This window comes from Acipenser ruthenus, chromosome 2 (assembly GCF_902713425.1).
Source record: "Acipenser ruthenus chromosome 2, fAciRut3.2 maternal haplotype, whole genome shotgun sequence".
In the NCBI taxonomy this organism is placed as follows: domain Eukaryota; kingdom Metazoa; phylum Chordata; class Actinopteri; order Acipenseriformes; family Acipenseridae; genus Acipenser; species Acipenser ruthenus.
Window position 1 is genome coordinate 51,238,689 of NC_081190.1, and position 17,684 is coordinate 51,256,372.

The 17,684-nt window shown below is 37.4% G+C and overlaps 1 protein-coding gene across 2 annotated transcripts in view; it reads right to left on the bottom strand.

The window, feature by feature from the left end:
• Nucleotides 1-17,684, bottom strand: part of LOC117409029 (glutamate receptor ionotropic, delta-2) — a 612,251-nt gene that overhangs the window by 299,839 nt on the left and 294,728 nt on the right. For both annotated transcript variants that reach the window (XM_058996844.1, XM_034014543.3), the window contains exon 4: nucleotides 10,080-10,285. In XM_058996844.1, the coding sequence (XP_058852827.1) occupies nucleotides 10,080-10,285 (206 nt within the window). The remainder of the gene's footprint in view (nucleotides 1-10,079; nucleotides 10,286-17,684) is intronic.

Below are 17,684 nucleotides of genomic sequence, written 5' to 3' on the forward strand. Positions count from 1 at the left end.
CTGCACTTTCCATGGCTTCTTGAAGTTTAAAAAAGTCATTTCCTGTGGCTGTGCTGTCCGTGCTTAAACTTAAAAGCTCTTCAATAACATTAACGTTAATATTCCCTGCCATTTCGGTAATAGGCTTAGCAACCGTGTTACGAGACAGATTGACGTTAGAAAAAAAATAAAATATTTCAGGGCATACTACATCATCTGAAAAAGGTTTGGCAGCAAATGCAATCTCTTTGCTAACAATAAAACTGGCAACCACAGCACTTTTTCTTTTCATTTTCAGAAAAATCTTTTGTCGAGACTCCATAGCTTCTTTCATTTCCAGTAAACTCAAAATATGTTGCTTTGTGCCGCATGTCATAGTGATGTTGTATGTTATAATCTTTCATAACTGCGACCGTTGCACTGCAAATCAGACATATTGCCTTGCCATCAATTATTCAGTGAAAAATGAATCATATGACTGATTTTGGAATCTTCTGTGTTTCGCCTCCACCTTTTGCTTCCGTGACATCTCCAACTACGTTTTAGCTTCTGATTTTAAAATTTTACACAAAGTAAAATAAATAGTTTAAACAAGCCTTTGCTTCGCTGTCCTAATCAAAATGATGTGTGCTGTGCTGTTACACGTGTGTGTGAGGAAATGGATCCTGTGTGCTATTTGATTGACATGATTTCCATTACACGAGAGTAGATGTTAAAACTTCATGCTGATTTGAACTCGGCTCTCGCCAAGATAAGCACCAACTAAGACGTAGCTTTACAGTAAACTAATGTGATCCATATGTGTCTCCCTCCATTTACGTTTCCTTCCATATGATGATGTAGATATCCTTCTGTCTGGTGTTAATGGCTGAAGTGTAATGCTGGCTCCAGGGATCAGCTTATTTTGCCTCCCTGGCGCATCAGCACACACAACGGCTGCGATGCTGGCTCCGGGGATCAACCAAAGTGCAGCCTCCCCAGCGCATCAGCATGACAACCGTCTGGATTGAGCTACGTAGGGTACATCTCTGGGGTTTTCAAGTGGGCACCTTCCATCCTCAGTGTTTCGTCGACTAGCCGACGACACCTCAAGAGGGCTCGACGGTGATTCTGGCGTCCCAGCATCACCCCCCTCCGTCCCCCACTCAACTCAGCCCAGCTTACTTACCTGTCCCCAGCCAGAATCTTTCCGTCTCAACCACAGCCAGTTGCTGCTCCTCTCTGCTGCTTCAGATAAGTTCTTCACTGTGCGACGCAACTCTTGGCCACTGAATCCGACGTCTCTGAGAAACCGGGTTGTAGAGTGTGCCACAAATCCTCGACAACCCACTTCCACTGGGTAAACCCGAACTCTCCATCCTCGCTGTTCCGCTTCAGTGGCTAGTTGAGCATACCGCAGTTTCTTCCTCTCATACGCCTCATCTACAGCATCCTCCCATGGCACTGTTAACTCTACCAGGTGAACAAGGCGTGCTGATCCAGACCACAAGACAATATCTGGTCGAAGGTTAGTGGTGGCAATCTCAGGTGGAAAAATAAGCCGTTGACCAACATCTGCCAGCATATTCCAGTCTCTAGCAGCTTCCAGCTTTCACTACCTCTGTGAGCTGTGATTGGCTTAATGGGAATGTCACTCATACAATGCAGACTGCACATGTTGAATACACATGTTATATTAAAGAGGCGGTTGTTTTAAAGAAGAATTCCAAAACGATACATCAATGCAATTTCAGAAATTAATGGGCGGGCCGCCAAACATTGTTGACACCCCTGCTTTACAGCATTATATTTATTTTAAACAATGTCATTCAGCTTTAACTGCAATTAACAACCTACAAAACAAGCCCTGCCAAAGCTCACAAGGAATTATATTAAATTTCCCGCAAGGAGGACAGGTTCACAGGATGTGAAAGTGGGCTTCTACCAGGTTGCTGGCTTTCCCAATGTGATGGGTGCTATTGATTGTACTCACATTGCACTGTCACGCCAATCCATGGAGACTGCTCTGCAGGGTGGCAAGGCCGACAAGGAAGAGAATTGAGGCTACATCTCATCAATCAATATTTCTCGAGTAAGCAGAACAAAAAAAAAAATATGCCATTGCACAACATGACTTAATATATATGCATTAAAAGGAGAAAGGAAAAGGGCTTATTTTCTTTTTTTTTTTTACATCAGACAAGGAATACTTGTTAAAATTTAAAGATAAAGCAGTGCAGTTTCACTTTATGTGCAGCAGTGTGGAGTAGTGGTTAGGGCTCTGGACTCTTGACCGGAGGGTTGTGGGTTCAATCCCCAGTGCTGGACACTGCTGTTGTACCCTTGAGCAAGGTACTTTACCTAGATTGCTCCAGTAAAAACCCAACTGTATAAATGGGTAATTGTATGTAAAAATAATGTGATATCTTGTAACAATTGTAAGTCGCCCTGGATAAGGGCGTCTGCTAAGAAATAAATAATAATAATAATGTTGCCTCTGCCTGTCCCCTGCTGAGTGCTGTCTGTTGATTGCTCATTTTCGATCAATGCAAGACACCTCCACCTTTCACAATAAGCTACTGACCAAAAGATACGCCAAGACTGCTGGGGCTTTTGATATCTCGGTGGTCACGTGTCACGTGTGACTCTAAAATCCTTCCCCCCTTGTGCAAGGTGTGAGAGATGCATGGCCTTTTGATAGAACCAACTTAATTTCTTTGGAGTTTCCCCACTAATGATGGAGATCATAATACAAAGATGGAAGCCCCGATAACAAGGTTTAAGATTTTTGTAGGTATCAGGCTTTTAAAGACTGTCACCCACACCTGTGATGTGCAGAAATGGATAGGGGATCATGTGGTGGCTTTGACAGACTCACTAAAGCACAGCCTGACCCAAAACTGTCACTCCTGCTGGAAGCAGGACGATCTTTGGGATACAAATTGAACATTTGTGAAACTGCAACAATGGTACAATATTGTAATAGTTCTGTGCTGTGTTTTAAAGGATATGGAGCCAGCAGAAAAAATATTGCAGAGAATGGAGAGCAGGCAATTATCTAATGTTAGAGAAAAGCATGTCTGTGTGCATTTGTTATATGTGTCTTTGCTTATTAGTTCTTGGAAACTGGCCAGACTTAAGACATGGGCCTCCCTTATCTGAGAGCTACTCAGAGTTGGAAAAGAAAAGGGAATTTGAATCTTGCTGGAACCAGCTGATCTGCTTGACATGAACTGGATGTTGTAAACAACATACTGTTCAGGATAATGTTATGATATACTTTGTATTAGCCTAGGAGTTTATATTCTTTTTTGAATATTCTAGTATAACAGTAGAAAATTATTATTATTGGATCTGTGTAAGATCATATTTTTTTTTATCTTTAAGACAGTCTTTAAATACATTAACAGGTGTTGTTGTCACAACAGTACAAAGCACCTTTGACTATTGTTCCATAGTCCACGTTCTGTGTTCGTGTGCATATGTTAGCCTTTTAGTCTTGTTCCCCTTTCTTAACAGAGGTATTCTTGCTGCAACACATCCTTTAAGTCCTGATCCTTCAAGAGTGACCTTTGTACTGTTGATTTAATCCAGGACCAGGGCTGGCCTTTACATATTTATGAATGCAAAGCAGACGCCTTTTCGTATCACTTTACCAATTTGATTTTGTAGCTCAGTAGCAGGTATCCTTGCAATCTGTTTGCTGTGGAATAACAAGGAAAAATGCAAATTTTCTATGATACACGGAAAAACATGGATTTTCTATGATGTCAGAGATTTTTTTTGTTTTACATTTGGGGAGGGGCAAAAAACATGCAAGGCTTTTTTTGTTTGTTTGATAATAACTAAATCAAAACACGTACCATATATAATCATTAACACAGGCAACTTTGCTTTAAATTTATGTAAACATACCTGTCTAATAAAACTGCTTACGGTATTCAAGTTCATTGTTGAATGAGGCTTCAGTTTATTTCAGTCAGTATCCAGAGCTGTTCAAAGATACCGAAAACAATAACAATCACCCCTAAAGATCGGATCAACGAGTTTGCCAAGGAGTTTGCTAAACATAAATTGAATGAAAGGAAACATTAAATGATAGAGTTTATTTTTGTATAAAATGATTCCAGGTGTAACCAGTTATTGAATACTTAATCAATTAAGTATTCTTCTTCTTCTACTTCTTCTTCTTCTTATTCTTTCGCACGCTACTCCTCTTACACTGTTTAAGCTAGAAACACTGTTCAAACTTAAAACGTGTAGACCGGTCTGGAATAGTGTGCTTGTATACAACTTTTTGATATATTTTATACTTTTTAAACTATTAAGCTTTTTGTCCTTTTTTGTCCATCTTCATTCACTTTAATGGGACTTTTTTCAACATTCTAAAGCTCCCCATTGTTTAAAAACTCCCAGACTTCCAACATTCTATTTACTGTAAACGATGTAACTTTTGACACAAATCAGCTACTTTGACCACTTTCCCAACAAGTAAGACAAAATGTTAGAGCATATGGAATCATCCTCTACTCCTCTGCTATTTAAATCTGAAATCAAAACAGAAATAACTTTTACCAATCAAGAGGTACAGCTGTTTTAGTAACCGCATCAACTACATTTTCTCTAACTTTTTATAAACAACTGAAATTTTGACCACTTTCCCAACAAGCTAGACAAAAAGTTAGAGGTTATGACATCTTCCTCTACTTCTCTGCTACTCAAATATGAAATCAAAACAGAAATAACTTTTACCAATCAAGAAGGACACCTGTTTTAGTAACCGCATCAACTTCTTTCAGTAGGCTACTTCCCACTGTTGAATTAACTGTCATAAAACTTTGAGAAATTTTAAATTCTAGCACATTCTAAGCATGAGACAATTAGTAAACTGTGACTTTTGACACAAATCAGCTACTTTGACCACTTTCCCAATAAAGCAAGCCCCACAACTTTACTTGTAAAGTTACCATCTAGTTTTATTTGGAATTGCCAATTATTCTTTTCTCATTTTTTATTTCAACCCGGCTCACTGCTGACTCGGGAGAGATGAAGATGGATACACGCGTCCTCTGAAACATGTGCCGTCAGCTGTACGCTTCTTTTCACTCTGCAGGCCCGGCATGCAGCCACCTCAGAGCTACAGTGTCGGAGGACCATGCAGCTCTGGGAAACTTACAGGCAGGTGCCCAGCCAGTCTACAGGGGTCACTGGTGCGCGGTGTGCCGAGGACACCCTGGCCGACCTAAGCCCTCCCCACCCAGGTGGCGCTCGGCCAACTGGGAACTCCTGTCCATGGTCGGCAGTGGAATACCCTGGACTCGAACTGGCGATCTCCAGGCTATAGGTGGCATTCCTGCACTCCACACGGAGTGCCTTTACCGGATGCGCCACTCGGGAGCCCCCAATTAATTATTATTTAATGCCGTGTCTTTCCTTAGGAGGGAGCAGTAGTATTAGGTGGTCAGTCGTGAGCTTGTCTTGTGAATGTCAGTCATTGTATGTACAATCTGTTAGTCATTTGCAATCTGAGTGAAGTATCCATTACAAAAGTTTTATGTTTCATCTAAAGAATGAGTCACTTGACACCCTGCCACAATTCAAGGACCTCTCTAAATAAAAGAGTACTTCAGATTATTTCAGCATACAGGAAAAAGGTTTACAGTCCTGAGATTTTTCTCATATCCTTAATAGTGTGCAACTTTCCCTTTTTCTTCTTTTAATCCACACAGATAGGAGTCTGTGTGGTCCAGTGGTTAAAGAAAAGGGCTTGTAACCATCTCAGCCACTGACTCATTGTGTGACCCTGAGCAAGTCACTTAACCTCCTCCTTTAATAATAAATATAATAATAAGAACCAGTTTTGGACTGAAAACTTATTGGGTTTTACATACGCTACATGGCTTTTACCAATTTTCACCAGAAATCTGCCCATTTACTGATTTTTATCAATAAATCCATAATTCATTTTCAGTAGATATACAGTATTATGAAAATAATATATTCGGTTCAGTTCAATACAAGGCTGTTTGAAGTACTTTAGTATTGATACAGGTTAAATTCACAAGCTTTCTGTAGTCAATCAGACAGTTACTATTCACAACAAAATGAGTACTACCCCAATATTTACACATACACCAATTTTTAACCTGACTTACTTTTATAATAAACACAGATAAGTTCCTAATCACACCCTTTGAATTTACTGTTTGACATACACTGGAGGTTCAATGAGGACATGCAGTGCAGAACAGATGCCAGATTCTCTCTGGGTGGTATAGTTTGGTCCTTTAGAGCAAAGTGGCACCAGACTTCAGCTATCAACACCCCGAAGTGTTGGATGAGTTTCCAGCTACAAAAAAACTGATATGGGCAGGCTCTCTCTACAAGACATAATCCAAAAGACATTCAAAGAAGAATATTCATTTAAAATGCCTGGTATATGGTGGAAAGTTACTTGTTGTCTAGCTATCAGATGGTTAATTGCAGTAATTAACACAGCTATTATAATGAAAATCTGAAATGGTTTACACAAATTTTGGAGGTGGCGCAATAGACTGTTTTACTTGAATCTCACCCCTGGAAGATATGTTTCAAATCTGGACATCTGTCCCTTTCAGAAAAAACTACGACTGAATTGGAAGTCTGTTTCTGAGGCTATTGCAGTGGGTGTTCAGGTGAAGATTCAGGTGCACACAACCTGGCAGGGGAATCTCTCATCAAGCCTATTGGCCCCTAGTCCCACTATAGCCATGATGATGAAAACATTATCAGATGAGACAGCATGTATTTCCTGTTTTATAACTGCACTGTACACTTCCTTTCCCTCACTATCCTGCAATTTAAATCTATCATCTGAGTGTTTAATACAAATATTCCCTTTGTGACTTCATGTTGACTAATGTGAGGTTACAGCAGCCACTAGAGGGTACAAATCAAATTTTTGCTATTTCTGCAATGTAGATAACATTTTTTATTGGTTTCTTACTCAACTGCATACAATTAGCTCTTTTAAAGACTATAAAACTAAGCATCTGTGATGGTAGAGGTATCTTTGGGAGACTACAGGAGTACTGGAAATAAAAAAAAAAACAGATACAGCCGTTTTAAATGGCTTTTGCTAGAGGATGGTGCAGGTTTAAGGGCCTGATGTTTTGCTGCAAAAACATAATGGTTGTTAAATTGACACATACTACAGATAGACACCATTATATCTTGTGAGTTAGGGGTGAGCTGTGGCACAGCATACAGGTTAACCTTAACCAAGCGTCAGTAATAAGCTTTGATCACTTACTGTCTAGGCTTCTGAGAAGAAAATGTGTGAAAACGACTCAGGTTTGGACCTGGGGATGCCTGAGGTTTACCAACATTTATAAAGTGGTGAAGTTTAGGAAAGTGCATACTGAATATTCAACATTGTTTTTATTCGATATATGAAAACTCATTCTACTAATGATGTGACCACTGTAAATTATTTGCTCCAAATTCATTAAAAAAAATGTAGTCCCCAATGTTCTTGGTAACCTACAAAATGTCACCAATTTTATATAAGGCACTGATTAATTCAAGTATGCGAAATATAAGGGCTTACCTTAGCTGAATACATTCCTGCCACTATGGTATAAAAATGTAGAAGTAAATTAGTAAGGAGGGAATTACATTAGATACCCAGCATGTATGTCATTTAGCTTGCTGCTTCACACAACTGGATGGCTAGATAATTCACACCCAAAGCATTCCATCTGAATTATTTAAAATCTGTATACCAATAATAGGAACTGTACAAATGTTATTCATGTTTCACTTGAAATTCTTTCTGGATGGCTGTGTATAAATTTAGTTAATTATAGGAAACAAAATGATTTATAATCCATTTATATTTTAGATTTGAAAAAAATCTGAAAAATAGCCCCTAACTCTATTATAAACAAAGGAGGACATGTTTTGAAGCAAGGGTAAAGGCAATTTCAGGGAATAATTCCTGTACCTTAAGTTGATTCATAACATTAAAATTGTTTTATTCCTATCAGAAATGTGTTCTTGTCTTTTGCTTCAGAATAGATTTTTACAATATCCTGAGTCTAACCAGTTAAATGTTTCAGTCATGTAGCTGCTGTGTTGCCTGAACAGTAAGATTTGAACACCTTGGCAGCATTCTTACCCTCACTTTGGGCCACTATTTTCCTCAACACCTGAACAAAAGGGAAAGACAATCCTAACACAATCCTGACCATTTTAATTGAACTTAAAGCTACCAAACTTCCCAGTCTGGCTGGTACAGTCCCAGTCTCAGAAAGGCTGCCCAGTGTCCAGCATTTGCGAAAATGACGATATTGTCCCAGTTTCATTTATCGCCCTGAGCGCTTACTGGGCTGATAGAACTTTTTTCCTGGCTGAGGAATGTAGCACATGCTTCCAGCGTAAGCACAGTTCAGTGGTTTAACACCAGCTGACTGGTACAGGAGCAGACACGTACAAAGAACAATTGCAAAATGTAAACTCAAGTGTGTGTTTTGTGAAGGCCAAACAGCCAGCCGCAAATAATAATAATTTCTTGAGAATGTACTCTTCACATTGCGCAGAATATACAAGAAGTTACCTTTCATGGAAATTACAGTAGTCCCTTGCTAATATTGAAAAAAATAATTGTTATACTGACACTAAAGACAGAACAGAAATAAACTTAAGAACAGATACAAGTAGCCTACTAAATTGCTAAAATTAAATACATGATTAAAACAGGCATATAAACTCACTGTACAGAGTTTAAACTAGCTGTGTTTGATGAGAAAAGGGAGAGAAGCTTTCAGAAATATCATATTGATGGACTCCAGTGATTCAAAATGCAAGATGTGGACTACAATAATGAAAATTCAGAATAGCAAGTCTAATTTTCTATGTAGATTTAAAAAAATATTTATTTGTGTAAAGTCTGTCCAGTCTATGTACTGTAAGGTACTTTATAGTATCATAATGTGTACAATGGAGCAGCATGATTTATTTTGTGTTACTGGTAACCCACAGACTAAAGTAAAAAGAAAGTGCACTCTGTATTAATTTGATTGTACTACTGTATACTGTACAGGCCTACTGTACAGATTTATATTTTTGCATAATGTAATGTGTACAGAGAACACATGAATGTTATTTCAGCGCAATGATTTATACATTTAAAATAAATTCAGCATAATAAATGTATGTGTGTGTGATTTGTCTTTTTTAAACCGGTCATCCTGTTATTTCGGACAACCTGTCTGTCTCAAGTGAGGGCCTACTACACATTTTTTGTGGAAAATTACATTTCGATAGAAAGAGATTCCTGTTTTACCCATGTACCCATTCCCATCCACCAGCACACCATGTGTCCTGGTTGAGCCTCCCAGAATTTTGGGAGCCGTCATTGAACTACAGCCATAAAATAGTGTGTTTGTTCTACAGAGTATACAGTGGGGCTGCAATGAAAGCCAGGCAAAGTGATAGGTCGAGGCAGCTCTCCAACAGTAGTTAAATATTTGTTAACCCACTTTTCCAATTTCCACTCTTTTGGCTTCACTGAATAGCAACCACAGGATTACTGTACTTAGCACACCACATAAATGCATACTGATGAAATGCAATTGTTTACTAAAACAAAGTCCTACCACCTTGTCTAGGTTTGTAACTACAACATACTAGATGGAAAATTATCATCATCTCAGTTGAAAGAGAATGAGATGAACAACTTACTTTCTAACATCATAGCTCTATAATACAGAACAAATTGGTTTGCTGCTGCAGTTGCTGCCAGGGTAAGTACTACTCTCTCCATTACCAACAGCATGCACAGCTCATTTGTAGATATACAACGCAGGGAATATGGGCTTTGTTTCACTTTCTGTGGCCTAGTTTTATTATTGATAAAATCCAGTAAAGTACAGCATGTTGGTAAAGACACTTATTAGAGTGTATAATAAGGGTATATTTTGGCCACACATAAGAAATTATTTTATTTTGGAAAGCTTTACTTTCTGCTTACAGGACCTATAAATGGATGTTGTAATGTTGAATGTAAACATGTTTACTGGGTCATGTACAGTAAGTATTACCAAGCATGTACTGTAACTTACTATAAGTCTGAATCTTACCTCAGAGATAAAAGCCTTTGCCGTGGATGGGCTCATGAAGAGGATGGCCCGGCGCAGTGTGTCCCTGTAACGGTTCAGTTCTTCGATTCGCATGGTGGTAAACATCCCTGTTATCATCTTGTTGATGTTGTTTTCTACTTTTTGGAGAGCGACATCCATTCCCTGTTGGGAGACCTTGTCCAAGAAATCCTGGATACCTCGGATGTCTAGGAAAGACAATAAAAGGACAGTTGAACACTGAATGTCATAGGATTTTCCCATTGAATGTTTGACAGGTGTAGACATTAATCCATACACGGTGCTGCAAAAATTAGAATATATTTTAAATGAAACCGTGTTAATTTAGCATAGCTTAATTGAAGAAATACGCAGGCATTTTAAGAGGTTAATGTCATGGTCACTAACACAGTTGGCATGCAGGGTTATACAGTATAACCATACAAATATGAAGTCACTTCCTCAATTGCTTTCTGAGATATAGAGCATATGTTATGAAAATCCATGACAAATATGTATATACAGTACTGTGCAAAAGTTTTAGGCAGGTGTGAAAAAATGCTGTAAAGTAAGAATGCTTTCAAAAATAGACATGTTAATAGATTATATTTATCAATTAACAAAATGCAAAGTGAGTGAACAGAAGAAAAATCTAAATCAAATCCATATTTGGTGTGACCACCCTTTGCCTTCAAAACAGCATCAATTCTTCTAGGTACACTTGCACAAAGTCAGGGATTTTGTAGGCATATAGTCAGGTGTATGATTAAACAATTATACCAAACAGGTGCTAATGATCATCAATTCAATATGTAGGTTGAAACACAATCATTAACTGAAACAGAAACAGCTGTGTAGGAGGAATAAAACTGGGTGAGGAACAGCCAAACTCAGCTAACAAGGTGAGGTTGCTGAAGACAGTTTACTGTCAAAAGTCATACACCATGGCAAGACTGAGCACAGCAACAAGACACAAGGTAGTTATACTGCATCAGCAAGGTCTCTCCCAGGCAGAAATTTCAAGGCAGACAGGGGTTTCCAGATGTGCTGTCCAAGCTCTTTTGAAGAAGCACAAAGAAACGGGCAACGTTGAGGACCGTAGACGCAGTGGTCGGCCAAGGAAACTGCAGCAGATGAAAGACACATCATGCTTACTTCCCTTCGCAATCGGAAGATGTCCAGCAGTGCCATCAGCTCAGAATTGGCAGAAAACAGTGGGACCCTGGTACACCCATCTACTGTCCGGAGAAGTCTGGTCAGAAGTGGCCTTCATGGAAGACTTGCGGCCAAAAAGCCATACCTCCGACGTGGAAACAAGGCCAAGCGACTCAACTATGCACGAAAACACAGGAACTGGGGTGCAGAAAAATGGCAGCAGGTGCTCTGGACTGATGAGTCAAAATTTGAAATATTTGGCTGTAGCAGAAGGCAGTTTGTTCGCCGAAGGGCTGGAGAGCGGTACACGAATGAGTGTCTGCAGGCAACAGTGAAACATGGTGGAGGTTCCTTGCAAGTTTGGGGCTGCATTTCTGCAAATGGAGTTGGGGATTTGGTCAGAATTAATGGTCTCCTCAATGCTGAGAAGTACAGGCAGATACTTATCCATCATGCAATACCATCAGGGAGGCATCTGATTGGCCCCAAATTTATTCTGCAGCATGACAACGACCCCAAACATACAGCGAAAGTCATTAAGAACTATCTTCAGGGTAAAGAAGAACAAGGAGTCCTGGAAGTGATGGTATGGCTCCCACAGAGCCCTGATCTCAACATCATCGAGTCTGTCTGGGATTACATGACGAGAGAGAAGCAACTGAGGCTGCCTAAATCCACAGAAGAACTGTGGTTAGTTCTCCAAGATGTTTGGGCCAACCTACCTGCCGAGTTCCTTCAAAAACTGTGCAAGTGTACCTAGAAGAATTGATGCTGTTTTGAAGGCAAAGGGTGGTCACACCAAATATTGATTTGATGTAGATTTGTCTTCTGTTCACCCACTTTGCATTTTGTTAATTGATAAATATAAAGTATTAACATGTCTATTTTTGAAAGCATTCTTACTTTACAGCATTTTTTCACACCTGCCTAAAACTTTTGCACAGTACTATATATATATATATATATATATATATATAAAAGGATTTTCATGAAATCTTACCATGAATGTTTATATAAATAAGATATCAATAAAAAATATACTGCAGCTACCCTAATTCTTCTGAAGGTACTGTATGGTAATCTATTACTTTTTACTAGGCAGTACTGAGCTTGTCTCTTCTGTGTATCAGTCAACTTGTCCCAAAACCAGGTCGGCCCAAGCACTGTCAGACATAAGTGAAATCGGACATGAGTCATCTCTGACCCAAGTGAAATTGAACGCAAGTCAACTTGGACCACAACAATCAGATTCATAATTTCACTAAACTTTACTTTAAAAAACAGCAAGCAAATTAAAAGTGAAACAACTGTGTATGTGTTGTGTTCCACTGCATAATTAAAAATTGTTGATAATAAAATAACATGTCCTCTGTCGGAGTTTTTTTTTTTTTTTTTTAAGACCTATTTGGATTTTGGTACGCTTGGATAGTATTTTAAATATAGGAACTGTATCCATCGCATTTCAAATTGTTGTATAAAAGCTGAAATGTAGGTTACTGCATACATAAGGCCCTTCGTTTTTGTTTTTTATTTTGTTAAAAGATCCTGGGAATTTATCAGTGTTTATTACAAATATTAAAAAGTGGGTGAAAATTGATGCAAAAAATGTCATTTAATAGTTTTCTGGGTAAATATCGGAGTTTATATTGGGATAGGGGAGGACAGCAAAAAACATATAGAGAAAAGTAAGAGTATTTAAAGTAAAAGCAGTTTAATGCTATGTTTTATTTCATGAGAAAAGCATAGGGCATGGACCAATTCACTTACTACTTAGTGATGATCTCGATCTTTCTGTCGTGCTCGTGTGAATGCTGCTTTCAATGCATGTTTGCTTTTTTTTCGCCTTCTTTTAGTAGGGTGGTCGAACGACATTTCAACAAACAAAATCCGGAATAGGTTATTACATTTAGTTTTTGAACTATAAACATATCTGAATCAAAATGCCCCCAAAATGTGTTTTAATCATGTAAAAATGTTTTACACACCAAATGCAGCTCATTTTCTGCCAGGGGGCCATCTTGGATTTGAGTTATGCCCTCCACTGACTTTGAGCCTTCATAATTAAAAAAAAAAAAAAATATATATATATATATATATATATATATATATATATATATATATATGTATGTATACAAAAAGATGAACACTTTACTAATAAAAAGAGGCAGGGCAATGTCCTGCTTGTATATATGTTTTTGGTTGTTATTATTATTATTTATTTTTGTATATATATATATATATATATATATTATTTATATAATTTATAAACATGATGGCGAAGCCGTATGTTTTTGTTATTTTCATTTAAGTGTGTTCTGGCAGAGGCGAGGTCGGCAGCTCGTCCTCTGCCAGTAGTTGTAAAACCCTCATGTCGAAGGTGGTCATCTCCTGAATTAAGTGATTAATTAGTTGCTAATCGGGAGATGGTCACCTGCATCTCTCTGCACTCTGGGTGGTTGTTCAAAGGAGTAAACGAGAACAAGAGAGGAAGGTAAAAATAAAGATAAAAATTGAGATTTGTTTTTGTACCTGTTTTATTTGGTACTGTGTTTTTTTTGTTAAAATATTTTATTTTCTTTTTGTTTAAATAGGGCCACGGCATCTTTGCACCGCAGTGCTTGCCTGTTTGTTTTTCTTCCTGCTGCTGGCCTCACATCACCACACGGCTACCCTGTCACAGGTGGTTTTAATTTGAAAGATCAAAAGTTTTATGTGTACAAGCAAGCCTCCCAAAACACCCCTCTCACTGTGGGCAGACTGGCAAGAACGGCACAGGCACAGCAGTCCGTACTGCAGATAAATGCGTATGTGTCACTTTTAAAGACATGGGTTTTGTTTACTATATATCAAAACACAATTATTAAAGCCTTGTTTAAAATGTGATTTATTAGTCTATTGAAAAATATTATAATCCCTATCTTTTTCTACCCATTTTAGTATGAAAAGTAGTTCACTAACATCTACAGTATTTGCTTTCAATGCTGCTAACGGTCTGTGTTGTATAAAGATGCATAAATGTGTTGTGGGCTTGGGATTAAAATTAACAGTACGTATGCACATGCATGCATGCATGCATTTTGAATGTCAAAATACTGTAAAAAACATCTGAGTTTAAAATAACCCTATTGGATTTCCCTATGCTTGGATAATATTTGCAATATTGGATTGCAATTTAATTCCTAGTGTTACCATAGAGGAATGGTAAAAGGTTATCCAATAAATCATTTCTCAGATCTATAAAATGTGCTATTTGCTGTAATACCGACACATTTTACATAAGGGTTTTAATCTTTTAATTTTCTAGTGATCGAATAATCATGATCTATTAATTGATTAATTAATTGATTAATCACACCTGTTTGCTAGTGAAGTAATACAACGTATTAATGCCAGCTAATGTTTAATTAATATATATAATACATATACACATATATATACACACACACACACACACACACACGGATGAAGACTATAAGGCTATATTTGCATCCTGAGCCATTCAAAAAAAAAAGTGATAATACCACAGTAGTGACGTCAAAAAGTGATAATTCCTCTAGAGGAATTATCACTTTTTTATTTGAACTTTGACCCATTCGGCTCCACAAAATGTCTCGTTTTCAATCACTCGACAACACCTACTGTACAGATATTTTCATTAATGATCAACAAAATGAGAATAAGTTTAAAAATAAAAAAGATGGTACATTCGTATCTTAGAGAAACTAAACGGATAACGACATAGAACGTCTGTACAGCACTGAAAAACACTATTTAAAAAAAAAGAAAAAAGAAAAAAAAACTGTACTGCTGAACCTCGTCTTCTTAATATTAGCATCACAAGGGTATCCATGTATTATAAAAAAAAACAATAGATGGGCCTCTTCAGTGAGTTACAGGGAAACAATTCCATCTCAGGTTTCTGTGACAGTTTATAAATTACTCGTAATTTATGATGTCACAGAAACCCTGGATGAAATTATTTTCCTGTAACTCACTGAAGCCCCTCTATTATATATATATATATATATATATATATATATATATATATATATATATATATATATAGTTACTTAAATGTAATTTGACAGTTTGAAAATATTTGCTTACTTGTGAAGTTATCCAAAGTGAGTCAGTTAAAATAAGAAATTTGTTTTAATTGTTGTTTTTGGTATACCATAAGCTTTCAAGTTTCAGACTACAAAGGCAACTAGCTGAGTGCTATTTTATTTTAGTTAGCTGAAGAACAAGAATGATACAGCTGTCAATTTTCAGATACCGTTTGAAAGAAATATGTTAATTAAAAAGAAAAATCTTACTTGCAGATGATACGATAAATGTGTAGCACTGCTGTGAAAAGGAAAGCACTGATGAGCAAATGTTGCACGTTGCATTCTTTTTTTCTTCATTTTGAGATATTGTGATATATTGGGTATACCTTCCAGTTGCCCTTTTGCCAAGGTCTTTGGAAGTACCCTCCGCCATTTTTCAAGGTTTATTTTACGCACACCCTTTTTTCATATCGCACTCAGGTAGACAAGATTAAATCGATCAATTATTTGTAATCGATCAAAGCCCACAGGTGATTATTCATTAAATGATTAAAACCCCAAGTTTTACAGTATTTTGACACTCCAAAGCCTATGGCTTTATTTTATGGATAAAGTTCCTATATTTAAAATACTATCCAAAAATACTGAAATATTATTATTATTATTATTATTATTATTATTATTATTATTATTATTATTATTATTATTATTATTATTATTATCAGCAGCAGCAGCAGCAGTTTTGAAAGTTGTTTCACTTTTAATATGCTTGCTGTCTTTTTAAAGTAAAGGTTAGTGAAATTATGATTCCGATTGACTATTATTCATTGTGGTCCGAGCTGACTTAGGTCCCACAGTGCCTGTGCCAACCTAGTTTTGAGACGAGTTGACTGTGAACCGTCTCTTCTAACAGCTGAGCTGGATGTAGAGAAGTGCCTTGTTTAGACCCAGTGTTTTAAAAGGCTTTTCAAAATTCCTTTGGTAAAATATCCCAATCGAAGTCAAAATTTAGATCAAAATATATTTTATTATTATTTGTTTATTTAGCAGACGCCTTTATGCAAGGCGACTTACAGTGACTCGGGTGTGTGAACTATGCATCAACTGCAGAGTCACTTACAATTACATCTCACCCGAAAGACGGAGCACAAGGAGGTTAAGTGACTTGCTCAGGGTCACAGAATGAGTCAGTGGCTGAGCCGGGATTTGAACCGGGGACCTTCTGGTTACTAGCCCTTTTCTTTAACCACTGGACCACACAGCCTCCTATAATAATAATATTTCTGTCTTGAATCATTAAAATAGGAAATTGTTTAGCCTGTGGTGTTTAGGGTGGAGCTAAATAAATCCAACAATGTTAAGAATTAAAATAGAAACCAGTATACATTATATAACCCCTTTCATTATAATATTCATATTTAGAGGTTGCTGCCTCATTTGAGAGAAACAGTTACGTTTCTAATAATTTGGCAAGGAGAAGCTGTTCATGCTAGAATTTAGTTACAGCAGACTTGGTTATAAAAATAGGAACTAGAACTAAAAATATCTTACACGGCTTAAGATATGTTTTTTTAACAGGGAGCAGCCAATCACACATAACAGTTGTGACTGAACTTACAGTCCAACATCCAACATAGGCGTTGATATGAGACAGAGGTAGATAATTATCTGTATGGAAGATAATTAGCCTTAAGTGCTCCTTTTTCATACAGGAACAAACAATGATTGCTCAAAAATGTTGAGAGGCGTAATTAGGAATTATAAGAAACAGTAAGTAATAGCAATAAGCTGTTTGTTATTTCCATTGATAGTTTTTTTTTCAGGAATTGAAAACCATCTAACAGAGAAGGACCTCTGGCAGGTATAATTTGAGACCAGCTGTGAGCTTCAAAGTAAAACATTTGTAAATATGTATTTTAGGGCATGTGGAAAGCTCAGACTCAGATGTTAGTTTTGGGATTTGTTTTCAGATTAAATCGAAACTGTTTGTTTTTGAAGTATTCATACAATGGCATTGGGAAATGGAGCTCAGATTGGTTGTCTAGGCATTCTAACAAACTAGGCATTTTCAAACAATCCTAACAAGCCCATTTGAACACACAGGAAAAAGCTTGAATAAGCTTGTTATTTTTCATTATCTACCCAATTTCAAATGCCAGAATCGAATGTTGCCTCACCACTGCAACTCACTTACTAATCAGGAGGAAGAGCAATGGGCGACCTCTGTTCCCTGGGCCAAGTAGATCTGTTATTTTCACACAATGAAACAAGCAATGGGATTTCTCTATAAAACACTATTTGGACTTTATCAAGCTACTGAACACTGGACGCAATGGCCCAACCTGGGAGGTTTCCTGCTTGACTATGAGCCCTATGCTGAAACATAAGACAAACTATTGCTAGG